General features: G+C 41.9%; 1 protein-coding gene across 10 annotated transcripts in view; it reads right to left on the reverse strand.

Moving 5' to 3' along the window:
• LOC6605074 (protein furry) overlaps window positions 1-16,316 on the reverse strand; it is a 47,050-nt gene that overhangs the window by 27,489 nt on the left and 3,245 nt on the right. For 5 of the 10 annotated variants that reach the window (XM_032719726.1, XM_032719720.1, XM_032719717.1 and 2 more), the window contains exons 2-14: window positions 10,586-12,180; window positions 10,185-10,525; window positions 8,727-10,114; window positions 8,426-8,657; window positions 8,176-8,358; window positions 6,089-6,232; window positions 4,707-4,874; window positions 4,492-4,641; window positions 4,251-4,420; window positions 4,015-4,169; window positions 3,828-3,938; window positions 3,606-3,760; window positions 1,254-1,417 (exon numbers count right to left, since the gene is read on the reverse strand). In XM_032719726.1, the coding sequence (XP_032575617.1) occupies window positions 1,254-1,417; window positions 3,606-3,760; window positions 3,828-3,938; window positions 4,015-4,169; window positions 4,251-4,420; window positions 4,492-4,641; window positions 4,707-4,874; window positions 6,089-6,232; window positions 8,176-8,358; window positions 8,426-8,657; window positions 8,727-10,114; window positions 10,185-10,525; window positions 10,586-12,180 (4,956 nt within the window). Of the gene's footprint in view, window positions 1-1,253; window positions 1,418-3,605; window positions 3,761-3,827; window positions 3,939-4,014; window positions 4,170-4,250; window positions 4,421-4,491; window positions 4,642-4,706; window positions 4,875-6,088; window positions 6,233-8,175; window positions 8,359-8,425; window positions 8,658-8,726; window positions 10,115-10,184; window positions 10,526-10,585; window positions 12,181-15,265; window positions 16,169-16,316 lie in introns of those variants that run through there. The other 5 variants (XM_032719727.1, XM_032719723.1, XM_032719724.1 and 2 more) reach the window with 3 other exon arrangements.

Here is a 16,316-nt window from a genome sequence, read left to right on the forward strand (position 1 = left end):
TGGATTGCTTTCTCCATTTTAGCATAACAATTTCAGATGACTTATAGTTATTTGCAGCAACTTTAAAGGAGATAAATACAGGTTTGTGCAATTTTTGGCAGCTTAAAGCAACTGCATGTTCGCAATCCCTGAGCTAAGGCAATTTCAGTTACGTATGCTGACCAAATACCATGGATTTATTATTATATTTTCAGCATTACAGGACTAAGCTTCTATTGCAGCATCCTGGACAAAAGAGGCAACCCAAACTTCATCAGCTTAGTGCAAAGGCAGAAAAAAGGTCAAACGTTGTTTTCACGTGGACGAACAAGGTTTTTCAGTCAACATCTTAAAGTCCTTCAATAACGAACTTTACAAAAAAAAATAAAGTCCTTCAACAACGAAATTTACAAAAAATAATAAAAAGCAACTGAAAATGTACAAGTGCAAACACTGAAATTGGGCTAATTATACATCTAGTGGGATCTAGCTGCCTCCTAAAAAACCTTCTAAGAAGTGGAAAACAATGGTGCAGGCTCAATTTTATGAACGAATATCCACAGAGATTAGCCAAAAGCATTTGGGATACAAAAAGGAGATACGCAGGAGTGGAAAATTCCAATGTTCCATCGTTAAATGTAAACAAACTTCGAGGGAATCAGAAGACATCGAATACAAAGCTTGTTAAATCTTCTTATGTAATGCAATAAAAAATTCTACAGGCACTCCCGTGCTTTGTACGCACCTTTTATACATATATAAAATTAAAATGCAAAATATAAGCACCAACAAACAAGGCGAATAAACAGCACTTGCCACAATGCGAAACTTAACGAATAAAAATGAAAGGAATCGTACTGAAAGGAGAAAACCCCAATTTTACATTCAAAGTTTCAGTTTGTTTTCGTCATTTCATAAGAAGCTTAGTCGCTGGGAAATAGTGAAAACTATGACTAAATATATACATAAAATTTTGATTTTAAAGAAATTTAAGCCTTTTTACATTTGAAACCCAAAGTTAAGTAACAAGTACTTAAAGTAAATAAGAATAATATTAAAGCAAGATGTAAGGACTGAAAAACCTTCATTTTCATCGCCTTGTCCTATAGCTTAAATTTGTCTAATATTAATTCTAGCTCAAAACAAATCTATATGATATAGAATTGCAGCATGGAGACTTCAGTATACCACTAAAAAGTACACCTTGTCACTTAATTTTCATTTTATTGCCATCAGACCGTTTTGCTTGTCGCTTTAGTAGGAAAATCTCATACCTTTATCGCTGTCACTGTGCAAAGTGCCCATCACGCTGCCGAAGAATCGCTTGTCCAGGATCTGCAGCAGTTGCAACGCCGTGGCATGCACCTCCACTCGAGGACAGCCCGTCATCAGGAGCGTCACGGTTATCACGGATGTGTAATGGTCGCACGGGTATTCCCTGTAATTAGAGTGGAGGGAAAGGCGGTGAAAGGACTTTAATACGGCTTACAAAGTAACCTAATGAGGTTGTTGGCTTGTGGTTATGCGGTTCGCTCTGCTCAACACAATGCCGGAATGGTTCAGCTCGGCACACATGCCAGAAATCAACAGTTGTTGAGCTCCCTTCCACCTGCAGCCGGCACTAGGTACCAGGCACCAATACCAGGTACCTGGTAACCGACCGACCAGAAAAGCCATCACCCCATCCAAAATCCCGACAGATCCATTAAAATGTCGTAGCCCACTTTCAAACTCTCTTGTCTGCACACACATGCACCCATACGTTAATTTTTAGCCCCCCAGGGCGGGTGTGGAATAATGGAATAACACCTTCGGACCAGAGCCACCACCCGCGTCCAACCCACTTCACTTCTGCACTGAATTGAATAATTTACGCAAATCGATTTTCGCTTTGCATCCCCACAAATACAAGACACCAGGCCTGGTCGCTACAAAGTATGTTGTGGTTTAAGTTCGGCTTGAGCGAAAAAATAAAGGGAAGTGCACAACTTATATGTACATATAGTAGTCTATGGCTTTGTATGGCCGTAAAGATCAAAGTTCAAGGATAAATGGCGGGCTATTCAAATAATGCGAATTCCGAGGCGCAAATTGCCTGCCATAGTCAAGCGAAGGAAGCGCAAAACAGTTTAGATACTATCAATCATGCGTGAGCCAAGCTATTTCGATTGCTTCGACGCCTTTAAATCTTTCATGGAAGTTAAAGAATTTAAAGAATTTATCACACCACCCATTAACACTAAAATGGTATTCGCATCGATGTGCCAACAGCATGCCAACAGCATGCCAACAGCCAAGTGCCACAAAAAATCTGGACAAGCGGAAAATAAAGTTGAGCATGCCACGCGCTGGCCAGATGCTGCATGTGGCTGAACCACACTAGAACAAACAGGTAGACCCAAAAGCAGTGTGATGCGACTAGGAATTACCCTGTATGTGCACTTATACTTATCCTAGTCTAGTTATTTAAAAAGGCTTGCAGAAAAAAGTTCTAAAACTAAGAATGATAAGCTCTTAAATGACTAGCGACCCAACCTACAACTGCAATCTGCGATTACAGGGTATGTGCAACGGAGCACCATTTGAAACGCAACTGCAATAAGACGCTGTCCAGCCGACAAACATCTTTGCAGCGCGTGTGTTCATCCAAAGTGGTCGAGATGCTTCTGCTCTCGTTTTGTCCTTCGGTTTTGGGGGAACCGCAAAATATCACACACCAGCCACCCACCCATCGGGATAAACCGCAATCTGGTGTTCCCTCGTTACTATGTAAAACCGTCTCCAGTGCCTGCGACATCGACAAATGTCGGCAAATTGCGAATGAAAACGGCTTTAACTGCGGTTAGACAGTCGGTTTAGTTTCTAGAATAGCTAATTAGTTTCTATTAAGACCGAGCAAACAAACGCAAATTATGTAGCAACATGTATGCATTGTTTTTTTACAATGTTCAGACAGCATACATATTAAAAATGTCTGCTTTTTAATATGATTTAATTGTGGCAATGAACTCAAAAACTGCATGGCTTTGAATAGTTGACATAGTTGAATAGTTAGTCCAAATTAAATAATGATTTGTAAGTGTTTTTTGATGCATCCTTTGGCGCTGAAAATATTTTTCTTTTTATGGAGCTTAAAAACCAGTAAAGGAAATCGCTTTCGACACATTTGTCCACCCACAGTTGCACTTGCACTAAATGCAATGAGCCATGTATGCTATGCTTCATGGCCTCAACTGTTTATCTAGCGATGTGTACAGGAAACGCCACAGTTCGCTGCCATAATGGCCAAAGCAAAATATTATATGTACTATACATATGTATACAAAAGAAACAACTGGCAGAGGAAACGAAACACAAAAAACGAACTTGGCCTGAACAAATAGGCTGTCAACCACTCATGTGTGCGCATAAGTTTAAAGAGTTGCCATTGTGGGCAGACACGTGAAATGCTACTTAAGAGTGCCAGTTAAATCGGTGTTCAAGTCCTTTATCACCCCAATCCGGAGTGTAATGTACTTGGCTGTCGAACAAGTGGAAACAAATTAAAGGGCACAAGTAAGGCGATTACGCAGCGCTTAAGCGGCATCCGTATGCCCATATTTAAAGTGCTATTTCCTTTCACTTACTTGGCGCTAAAGATCGAGGCCAGGGCCAGGAAACAGGCATCTGCCTCACGTGGTGTCGATGTATAACACCGGTCTATGACCCATTCCAATAGTTGTCCGATATCCGGATTGGACTCCAGCAACAGAACGACCGTATCCCTCGCCAGCTGGTAAATCTGTGTGAAATGGCCTCAGTGTTAATTGTAGTTCAAGTGGTTGGGGGTCAAGTGGGTGACGCGTTACCTTTTCGTTCTTGGAGGTCAGCAGCATGTCCAGCCACTTGTAAATGATGCTATCATCTTGTAGATACGATGGATTGAAGATCTGACCGCAACAGAGCAGAGCGGACATGGCCTAAAGCGGGAAAGGTAAGTCATTTAGAACGTTACTCCCTAATGGCTTTAAAATCAGGAATATGTATTTAACTTGCCTGCAGGGCGCTGAACTGCAGCTTCTCCTCCTCGAGCGTATGGTCGCTCTGCATGGTGTACCCAAGTGGCTTAGAGAAGCTGCCGCACCAGGCGGCAAATAAATTGAACAGATTACGCTTCAGGACCCGGGAGAGTAGCGTGGCACAGGCCTCGACTGAAAGCAGAACGAACAGGCCATTAGTTTGAGCAGATGGATGGAGATGACAGCTCTTCGAGCAGCACTTTGTCGACTTACGTGGGAAGTTCTTAATCATTTTGCGTATGAAATTGCAAAAGTGGGCCTTCACCTCGCGAATGCTGAGATTATCCTTGTCCGTCTCAGACGTTAGATAGCCCATGGCGCCCGAGATATAAAGCACAAAGGTGGGATGCAGCGACATCGTGTCGCGTTCCAGCACACAGGTGCTGCAAATGGATGATGGAAACGTTGTGGCCATTAATATTCATATTGATCATTGTGCTTAGAAATTCCTTACCTCACACCGAACGTTCCGTTCTCGGCAATCTTCTCCAGCACTCGCACCACCTGCAGACGCAGGGCATCGCGTCGCCGCCGCCTGCGCATGTTCTCCTGCTTGCAGTCCACCGCCTCACGGATGTACACCACCAGCTCCTCCATCAAATCCCTGCCAGAATGCACACGCACTTTGTCAGTTGAATCAAGTTGGATATAGACTTGGTTGAGACTTACTTGAGCGCATCGTGGTTTATCAGACCCAAGGCATTTACGGCGGCATCTCGCACATCGACGACCTCGCACCGGAGGAGCGGCACCACCAGTTTGTAGAGCGCTTGGGGGGATGCGCTGCCCATCGCTGATTTGTCACTGCGATCGGCGTTCAGGGAGTCCGGCGATGAGCTGTAAAACAAATTTATGGCCATGGATTTTAGTGTCGAACAGCGAGCGCTCCGGGGCAGTAATTTCTGTTAATGTTCCTATCTGGCGGTGGGTGCTTGTGCTGCCTTGGCAAGGTCATCGTTTAGCGAGAGTCCATAAAGTTTACTGCGATTTAAACTGCTACGCGGTGCTGAATCTGTGAAAACTCGCTCACTTGACAAATTCAAATTCCAGGACGTTTTTCAAATATATATATATCTCATTCGGGGACCCTCTGTTTCTACGTTGCAACGATAAACATTATGAATTTTAAACTCGAAATCATCTTTCAATTAAAACCCCAGCTTTTTTGTCGCCCTGAATTTCGCCTTTTCCTTTTCTTGCTGGGGGGGTGGGCGTGGTCAGGACGAATAATAATAAATGATAGCAAGCAAACAATAATTTTATATAATTTTTTGCTGCTGCTGCTACTGCTGAAAAGCGAACACGAAGCTTTTGCGGGTTTCGTTGGGTTTTGGGAATTGTGGGCAACTGGCTGACATGCGCTATATGAAAAATAAACAAGCTTGTCTTCAAATTATTTTCAGCACACTGCAAATAGGGGGCGTGGCAGAAAAAAAAACGATAGAAGGCGATCAGCAAACTCTTTGCCAAATTGAATGGAAACATCTCAATGATAACCAGATGAAAATAGGAAAATATCTCTGAAAATCAGTCTTAAATAAATAGATTTGCATTTAGAATATATAAATAATATATATAAATATGCAAAAATTTTACTAGAAATGAAGCAGGATGTTTGCTAATTTGGGATAGTTTTCAGATTGAACAGAAACTAGTTATACCTTTTAACAAAAAGAAACAAGCCCATTTTGGCTATTTGAAAAGTGTAACATAAAACGTTTCAAACTCAAGAGTGCGAATACAAAGGATAAAAACTTTTCGAGCTAATTTAAGACATTTTTAATAACATGCCAAAGCTACACACACACACACAAATAACAAGCAACAAAAATATAATAAACATAGGAATATACTCAGTTTGCATACAGAATACGCTCATAGCTATTTGTACAAAAAGTTATGTAAATCGAGTTTTGCAGGTAGTATTTTGTTTCATTATTACTCGGTATTGGTTTAGGTTTAAGTTTGATTTGGTTTAGGTTTTTGGTTAAAGTTTTGATTTGGATTTTGGTTTTTGGTTTTTGGTTTTGGCTGTAAGTAGTTTGCTTTACCCAAGTCGCTTTTGGCGCGCCTCTTTGCGTCCATAGGAGAGTGGCAGCGTGAAACGCGTGACGATTCCCTCGGGCCCAAACACATTGGATGGTATATTGTCCAGGGAATCGGACAGCGAACGCGAGTCCGACTGATCTTGTAAACTATAAATTACAATCCATATATATATATTGATATTGATACATATATGTATAAACAGCCGGTGTGGTTGCGATACTGAACGGCTGGTCATGGTGACTGTTGGATGGTTCGATTTCGAGATTGATGTGGTCAATGTTTTATGTACGCACTTGCACAGAGATATATCATATTGGCATAATGCTGACCAATCTGTTTGCCCAGCTCCCGTGGGATGTTCGCTTGGTGCGGACATGGACTTTAACATTCACTGGGACACAGGTGCAATGTGGTGAACAGGTGGGTGGATGGCCGGATTGGAGTGTGGGCGTGGAGTAAATAGTGGTGGACTTTTTTGAAATACCCCTTTTTATTGACATTTTCCGTCGACCAACATTTACACACTGATGCGATGGAAATGCGATGTGTGTGTGTTGTGGGTTGCAATATTTCGCATTTAATTGAATTGAATCTAGTTAGGAATTCTACGAACAGTCCGTGGAAACGAATTTCAATGATTTATCACTATGAAAAAACGGTTTGATGTGCAGAATAACATATAATAAAAATTCAATAAAAACTTTCCTTTGAAAACCCATCTAATTGCTGGAAATTATAAATTTATAATGACAACAAATAGACTGACACACTTAACATGCACATACACTTTTTATGAAATTTTACGAAACTCTGTTGCTAAATTTTCAGTAAAGTATCATTCTAAATCGATTTTTATCAATATAGCAAAAATATAATGCTCTTGAATAGTATGTTTTTCTTACTAAATCTCCTTTTTTATCAGAAGAATTTTATTTACAAGCAGCTTATTTTCAGTTCGATTGCTGAATGTAAAAAAATACTTGAAGGGGATCCAGCAAATATTGTTGATAACAACAATGCACAATTGAGAACTAATCACGACAAAATTTAATTACCAAGAATCTGTTAGCCTGTCAATAGCCTAAAAAAATGGCAATCAGACATTTTTTTAAACTTTACGGTTCTATTTCTCGGAATCCCAGCTTTAGTACATGTGTTTTCGGTGACCAGACTTCAATTTTGTGCATCGTAATCAACCAAATTTTTGTAGATCCATTAAAGTAATCTAATTTCGGGATCATTTGTGTGCAAAACTGTGATTAAATGTGAGTATTCAGCTAGCATACCAAATCCAACCCATTAAATTTGGCTCTGAAATAATAAACAAGCTAATGAACGCACGATGGCATGAACAAATATTGACAAAAGAGCCCTGCTGTTGTTTGTGCTTATGCAGGCTGGTACATGGAGTTTAGTTCAATTAACCAAATATAAACTTATGGGTGACTGCTGAAGAATCCAATCGAGTGCATGCGTGTAAAACAAACCAGCTAAACATACAACAAGCGGTGTGAGTTACGTGAATGAACCAATTATTGATAATCACATATTAAACCGATTTGCATTCACCATCTATATGCAAATGGAGTTAAGACAAACCCCATTTTCAAATATCAAAATACAAACACATGCGGTTCTGTCTTTTTGCTTGACACACAGCAACTTAAAACACAAAACCCACTCCAATGAAAATTGGTTTGAACAAGAAAACAAAATATATAATGAATTTCCAACTTGATTACAATTTCACACGCACTTTTAATAACAAAGTACAGGTCAACTGTAGTACACGGATGTATAATCACTACATGCAAACCGTGCCGAATGTAATTGAATGCGAAGTGTTAGTCAAACAGAAGTAATGAAGTGTCTTGTTTGTTCTGAGCTTTGGGCGGTTGTTAGTGAGGGGACACAATAGATGCACAGAGAAAAATAACACACACAAATTGTTAACCCTTTTCACAGGCTTATCACATCAGCTTACGGCAAGTTTCAATGGCTTGGCATAAATCGATTTCATTTCAATTTGGCAGTTATTTGTTCATCTGTGTGAACATGGCTTACAAATGCAATGCGTTTCGTCACTCACCTCAAACTCAAGTCAGGTGATGCACATCGAACGGCGACACTGGGAATCTGGGGCACTAGTCGCATGGCACAGGCCACCTGATTCCTCCAAAGACGCAAGTACGAATCCTTCTGGCTCTCGGTGGGCACTTTCTTCGTTGGCGCCGAACTTCGCAGCAACGAAGCTCGATTGTCACTCACGGGGCTGCATTACGGGATATATTTAAATATGATTAATAATATAGATTCTAGTGAAACCCCATGGAACTTACGTGGGATCAATGACACTGTACAGCGCATTCAGGCGCGTGAAGCAAATTGGCCAGGCCTGCGCTACAGCCGATGGGCACTGTTGCAGGACATTCTGTCGTTCCAGCAATCCAAACAAACAGGTGGCCCAGGGATCGAACGGAGGCTGCGGAGAGCTGGCCGCCGTTGCCGAGGCATTCGGTGTTGAACTGGACTGCGAGAGGTTGAGCGTGGACGTAGAAGACTTCGAGGTGTCTGTAAGAAGAAGCATGAAAAGAATTATGTTTTTATATTCGTTTAAAATGGTTTTGAACAACTGCCTACCATCTGTCAGTCCTGCTAGCCACACTCCACTCGATCTTTCAGCTATCCACTGCAGATCAATGCAATTGGCATTCAGAATAGCCGTCTTCTCCGTCTGAGGCAGCTGTGGCAGGCACTTCTCAATGATGCCAGGCACACAACGATCCATGACATCAATGAGCGGCGGCTCCGTTTCAGGGATACCCAATGCCCGCATCAGATTCTTTACTTCCTTGAGGATCAACGCGGCCAGCTTGCGCAGATACGTGCGATAGTTGCAGAGTAGCACAAGGGCAAAGCCCTCCACAAAATGCAGAGTGGTGGCCAGAGGAATTTCATTCTTCTTGCCCACATCGCTGGCCATGTTCAGCACGGTGTGTTGCGTGATACTGGACATTCCGCTTGAGGTAGTTATGCTGGATGCAGCACTACTGGCTGTATTCAAATGCTGCTGCTTGGACAACTGACTGCTGGCGGTGTCCTTGGCCGGCGCTGATGTGACCTGAACCACTGTAGCCTGCACCACTGTTGTCGTTGTGGTGGCCGTAGTCATTTTGGCTTGTGACGTATTGACCACGTTGGTTGCTCCACTAGGTGCACTTGTGGTGTTATTCCCATTCACATTTGTGGCACACCGCCAGATGTTGAGGAAAGTGAAGAGGATGCGCGTGCAGTTCTCCAGCAGCTGCGGATAGGTGTCGGTGACGTCGCGCACCAGAAACTGAGTGTAACCGTGCACGACATCCTGACGCCAATCCGGGAAATCTATGACCAAAGTCGTAAGCGACTGGTGGGTTAGAATTCTCAACTCCTCATCCATGTGGACCGACAGTCTGGAGAGCATGTCCACAAGCTCATGAGGGGTCATCGTATCGGGTATCAATCGCGGTACGGCGGCCACACACGTTCGGAAGAGATCGATGCGAGGCTTTCTTTCGCCAGACAACATCTCGTCCGGCTCCTTGTTCTGGTTCTGCGTATTGGTCATCATCAGGGGACGACCGTAGTGAACATCCAAAGCTCTCAAAATATCCACAAAAACTCTGCGCACATGCGGGAAGTACGTAGACATTCCAATACTTTTGGCGGTATCATCCGTTAACAAAACATACATCTTGTTGAACGTCTTCTTCACTCGCAGTGTGTTACCAGATGGCAGGACTGGCACCGTCCTGGGCATCGGTGGTTCACCAGCCTTCTGCTGCAGTGAATCGGCGACGACCAAGAAGGCTCGCAGTCCGATGCTCATGCGTTCCGGATTCAGGATAAGCTTAATCGAACGACCTACGCACAGCAGATCGTACACGATTTCGCGCATGGCAAAGTCCAGACGCTCCTGGGCGATAAACTGGATGATCTTTACAAAGATGTTCAGGGGAGTGTCACGTGGCACAACTCCTTTGGAGCCCCTGTAAAAAAAGTAACAAGTTGGTGTGGATAAGCAATATTCCCTCGCATGGTTTTGAATTCATTACTCACTTGGGAAACAGGGAGTTAACAATGCTCTGGAGGCGGGAGTGAGTGGCCGAGTTGGACTCACACTTGATGCGGATCATGTAGACCCACAGTAGGCGAAACAGTGACTCAAGGGCGACGCGGCTCATTTTGGCATCGCGGTTTTTCAAATTACTCAAGCACATGGCGAGGAAGTAATGCCAGTTGGTCAGGAAGAATGTCTTTTGGGAGACGCAGAGCAAGCAGGTAACCAGCGGGAATAGGGCCAATCGATGCTTAGACTTGGTGGAAGCATCCAAGGTCTGCACATAGAGCAGCTCCACAAAGTTCTTAACGCACGGAACATTCACCTCGTTTTTAACGGCCTGTGAAAAAATGAATATATTACTTCAATGACTTAAGAGGCAATTGGTATTGTTACTCACCGCCGCCACAGGCACCAGGATCTCCACGAACAGTCCGGCCAACGCATGCTTGATATCCTTATCCTTGACTTCCAAGAAGTACTGGCCGCACTCGTGCATAAACTGAAAGGACGCCTCAAACTCCTCAATGGGCACCATCTTGACCCGGAAGAACTTCATTCCCATCAGCAGACTAATGATGCTCTGCGTGGTCGTGGGTGACACCTCCTTGCCACGCAGCTCCTTCAGCTCGCTCATGAAACGCTTGCGCACCGATGCAAATCGACTTTGAGCCAGTACACCGATAACCTCTGCATACAGATCCGCAATCATGTGGATATTAAGGGCATTCGGATTGTTTTGCAGTCCATCCTTGTACTTGAAGTGCTTAAAGGCCAGATTCTCGATGCTGCGCACCAAATCCTCGTGGCCCGGATGATACGGCAACTGTTTGAGTATCTCGATGAGAGCCAGACAGAAAATGAACTCCACAGCCGCTTCCCTACGCTGCAGCTGAAAGTCCAGATCGACGGTGGGCTTATTGGTTGCCGCCTGCGAGCTACTGCCACTCGGTGCTGGTTTCTTGAGATCATTCTTGATCTCCATGTCGGACAACTGGCGACGATGCCAGGCCAGCAAGGTGTGCAGCAACGATGGCAGGCAGTGCTCGGCCACTGAGCCCAGAGCAGATAGCAACTGATCGAATTGCTGATCCTCGCCGCGCTGCAGCAGCTTCGATAGATTCTTGTCGGCACTCTCCAGCATCACCAGCTCGATCTTCTTCTCAGCTTGCGCTGTAAAGTCACTGAACAGATTGCGCATCACGATCTCACCAGGCCGTGGAGCGGAGGTTTCCACGCTGGCCACCCTGGCGGCCAAGGCATGCATCTCGGCTTGCGTGTAACTGGGCAGGACGTTGATGATCGAACTCCTGGAATGAGCTCCCCAGGGTAGCAGCGACTGCCGCTGAGGAATAATCAGAGCTGGCGGTGAAGCGTAACTCTGGCGACTGGCCGGCAAACTTTGGTATGTTACCGCTGACGATTGCTCCACATCGCCTAGTGGCAATTGTTGTTCCTGCTGCTGTTGTTGTTGCGACTGTTGTTGCTGCTGCTGCTGTTGCTGTTGGTATAGCAGTTGCTGTGACTCATACTCTATGCCATACGGATAGTCATCGCCGGGCAGCTGGTAATTAATGGGCGACGTTGTTCCACTGGCCGTGTTGCTACCATTCGGACCACTGCGAGTCGTCTTCGGCGTGGATGTGTATTCCGCCGAGTTTATCGAGTGACGCTGGCCGGGCGATCCACCACTCGGATTTCCACCATCCAATTGAGCTGATTCAATGTTATCGACGCTATCGCCGCCAGCCAGGTTCGCCTGATAAGCATCTTCCTGGAAAGCATTACGCTGTGGGCTCTTTGTTGGTGTTACCACGCCCACTACCACTCCCGCTCCCGCTCCGCCTGCTCCACCCACCGCAGTGCTCACAGTGGCTGTTGATGTTGTCGCCGCTCCAGCTGCTGCGTTGTTGTTGCTGTTGTTGGCTGGACTGGCGGTGGAGGGCGAGGCAGCTGGATCGCTCAGGTGCTGCTCATTTGGGTTTTGATTTGTGCCTGGTTAAAAAAAGAACGAAACACATTATCATTATCGGTTTTACGATTAAGCGGATTACACTTATCAGTTATTTATAGGTATAGAATTACATGTGTAGATAGCTGGACAAGAAACAAAAATGATTCACTCTGTGTGCAAAAATCATAAAATAAGCACGTTTATGGGAACAAAAAGTTTAATAACATTTTAATATTTAATTTTACTAATAAATTATACAAATAATAACATTTCATATTTTTAATTTAATCAAAAACCTAAAATTGTACACTTTTGTAGATAGTAAAGTAGAGATATCAGCGCTAAGTCAGCTATGATGTGACATTTATTAATTGTTTTGGCATTCTAAAACTTGCGTATACGCGATATATGCTGTATGAATCTTTGATTTGTGATAAGTTATTTTAGTTTTTTACCCAACCTTGGTTCTAGGACACGCCTATAAAGCGAAATCTGTAAATAGAAATTATCATCAGCAACCATCAACAATTTAATCATCATCAAGTGTGGGGGTGTGGCAAGAACACGCCCCGAAAAACTCAAATTGGTTAGAGAAACCAAAACGAGCTCCCTTTATGGTCCCAATAATTCTGGACTTGGGGACTTGAACTTGGGAACTGAATCGTGTCGGTTGGTTATCATTCAATATTTCGGTTTTATATCTTAATTGCCAGGAAAGCACTGTAAACTTAATACTGCCACATGGTCTGATGAATGGCATACCATCGGCCATCTGTCGAAATGAAACACACTCTGTGGTATATGCAAAATAATAATTACAATTGATGATTTGCTTTACTTCTGGCAACTCATATCTATTTACTGACACGATGATAAGAGCCGAAACCGAATTCTAACTAAGGAAACTGATGGGAATGTGTAATATGGCTTGAATTGAAGATACTACGAAGTCGAAATGAATTTGAATTGCAAATATCTGGGGAGGTCAACTTTATATTTATCGCTCTCTGAAAGGAAAGCAACACTATAAAAGTTAAAGTGATTCAGATTCTCCTTCTACGTAAGCATAATTATCAAATAAATTGATGACAAATGTTAAGTCATTAAGAATATGAACACTCAAAACTGAAAGCTGGCATCAAACAAACAAAGGTTATCCCTCAATTGCCTAGCAAAACGACACCTCGTTCTATTATTCAGATCAATTATCGTGACTTATTTCTGGCCAGAATTCCTTTAAAATCGAACTCAATCAATAGACTCAATCAATAGTCCTTTATGACCAAGTCAAGTATAACATTATTGGATGGCACCAGGTGAATAATATATATCAAATACCAAATGTAATCCAAACGATGTGCCGTGTGTCATGCACCAAAGAAGTCAGCTGTTTTGAGCTGCCACCGAAGGTCTGGTAAAGTTCAGGGTAAAGGTTTTTGTAAATAATTGATAAAGTTGAAGTACAAGGCTCACTGGGGGACAAGCAAAGGTTGATCCCAAACTTTGTAGCGAAAAGCCGTGAAATCTCCGGCAAGGAAAGTTCCCCCAAAAGACAACCAAGTCCAAGCCAAGCGGAATAAGTAATGGGTTGGAATATGTTTGACATTTCACTAAACACATGTATGCGAAGAAAATAGAAAACATCACAAGGAAATCTCAACTAAAAAATGCGAAAACATATGTACACAGATACACATACATATATGTACGTATTATTAATGCCATATTAACACGCTCACCCAAATCGTCTTCCCGAACGAATCGTACGTCTTATAAAAGCTCCCTGGATGTGTCATATGAGGGCAGCAAGAACACACGCGAATAACACGATTCCATGCCACTTATAAGATGTTCGACGAACCCGAACAAATATCTCTGCCAGACGATTAATCCATCGCACTGGGCCAAACTCAAATCCAAATAAAACGTAAAATATTCAAAAACTGCAGCGGAGGCAAGAAACTGAGGCAAGTAATCTGGGGGTTCGACTGTCAGATACTCATTAGACACTGTTTTATGGAATTTGAATGATAGCAAGTACAGAATCTTCAACATGTTTCTATGGAGTTCCATTTACCTAATTTTCATTTTAACATATTCTATTTTCTTAGAAAACAGTAAAACATTCAAACTACAAGTAGTCTTCTTTAATGTTTTATTTTCATATGCTATTATCCAATTCAATTTCGTTGGAAAAAATATTTATAGTTTAGCGCATGGAATTATTTTTAGTAGCTTTTTTATTTCTCTGTTGAGCATTTTCAGGCACCAATAGATTTTCGCTTGGTGTTTTCGTTTTTGAAAATTGCTCTGATTATTTATAAAAAATGTAGAAAAAGAACGTTTAGAAAACAATAATAAAAATGCAGATAACCCCAATCAAATCCATTTATTTATGTTAAATCGATAGGTAATCAAGCATTTCTTTAAAATCATTGTTAATGATAACAAAGAAATTGACGAAAAACAATTGCGAGTTAACAATAATAAACAAATATTTTTGGCAAACGCGCTAAATGAATAAGTAAAGTAGTCGAGAAGTGTGGGATGATAATTCAAAATATTGGCGTTGCAGAAAAATATTTAAAGAATTTGGCGGAAAGTCAAGCTGTATATTTAAATATATCGAATCGTTTGTTGTTTATAAAAAAGTGTGTTTGCTAGAATCCACCGATTGCTATCTTTGAAATCGCACATCAACTTGTTATTGATTTTCAAACATTTATCTTATCTTCGCCATTAATCCATCAACTTTCGCCCTTGAACCTTTTTTTCAGTTTGCTTTCTTGAAGTTTTTATTTTTTTAAATTCGATTATCTGTGCAGCAAGTGATAGCGAAAACAATGAACATTATACGAATTTCGTAATAAGCCCGATAAGATAACTCCATATAGCAAAATCATGTAAACTCATGTGGTTCTTTAATATTTGTTCACATAAACTTGAACTCAAAACCTTCAAAATTGTTTATCGCAACTTATTTTTATCGTCTGTAAACCAAATATTTCCTGGATATTTGGTTGGTGACCAAACCAAACCGTTTCCAAATGCTTATCGCCTTTTTTTCAGTGCTTGAATATTGGATGTTTTGAACTTTCAAATCGCCATGTATGTATGTATAAGTACCTTTTAGTTTTTTTGGAGTCCATTGAAAATTCCATAACATGAAAGTGGAGCATAAATTTGTCAGGGAATCGCAGCTGGGAAAATGATACTCGGGCAGATTTACAATTGTTCTGCCCGGCTAAGAAAAAAAACACAAATGCGATAGCGAGTGTATTTAACACTAATTAACGCGAACAAGTATTGCAATTAGAGGCACGTGATTTTTGCTTCCACACAGTTTACAAATAATATTTATTAATTGTTGCTTCAATTGTTGTTTGCTACCGTGTCCGATTGTTTTAGATTCGATTAAAAACGGTGCTGCTGATAAGGTGATTTCAACTATGTCACTGGGTCAGGATTTATGTTTATTGCACTATAAATTGCTAAGGAATTAACGATTAGCAATCAACCAACACTCATTTTCCCAATGGAAGAAACATATTTTTTTTTTTGTTTATTAACATTTACAGCCGCCTCTTAGAGCCTCTCTCTACGATTTGTATGCTAATTAGCCAGAAATAATGAGCTCAGCGTTTTGCAAACTTGTACACCTTTTTGTACTTTATTAGTTTATTTATTGGCCGATGTCAAATTACGTTGGCCATCCGAATGTGATTATTTGTATGTGCCGATAAATAGAACCGATTTCGATATGGTGGCACATATAGACGGATATTATATATAGTGTTATATATAGACGGGTAGCTCGCGTTAAATCCAAAATAAAAATTTCGAACGGACCGCAAAGTGCAAAATGCGAGGCAAACGACGGCGACGACGACGAATTTCGACTGCGGCGAAAACGAACCGAAAAAAACGGACGGGCTAAACGGAAAAAAAAAAACAAAAACAAATACAAAAAAAAAGAGCGAGCGCGACGTCAATGGCAGCAGAGAAATAATACTGTACAAAAATCAACAAAATGTGAGCAACTCGCGCACGCTCGCAAATTGGAAGCTCGAAATCAAAACAAACGATTATTGTCTATTTAAAATTATGATTAACAATTGCGAGAGAGAGGGAGAGAGAGAAAGAGAGAGAGTTTGGAGCGAACGGAACAGCTGTTTGG

Source organism: Drosophila sechellia, chromosome 3L, assembly GCF_004382195.2.
Source record: "Drosophila sechellia strain sech25 chromosome 3L, ASM438219v1, whole genome shotgun sequence".
NCBI classification, from domain to species: Eukaryota; Metazoa; Arthropoda; class Insecta; order Diptera; family Drosophilidae; genus Drosophila; species Drosophila sechellia.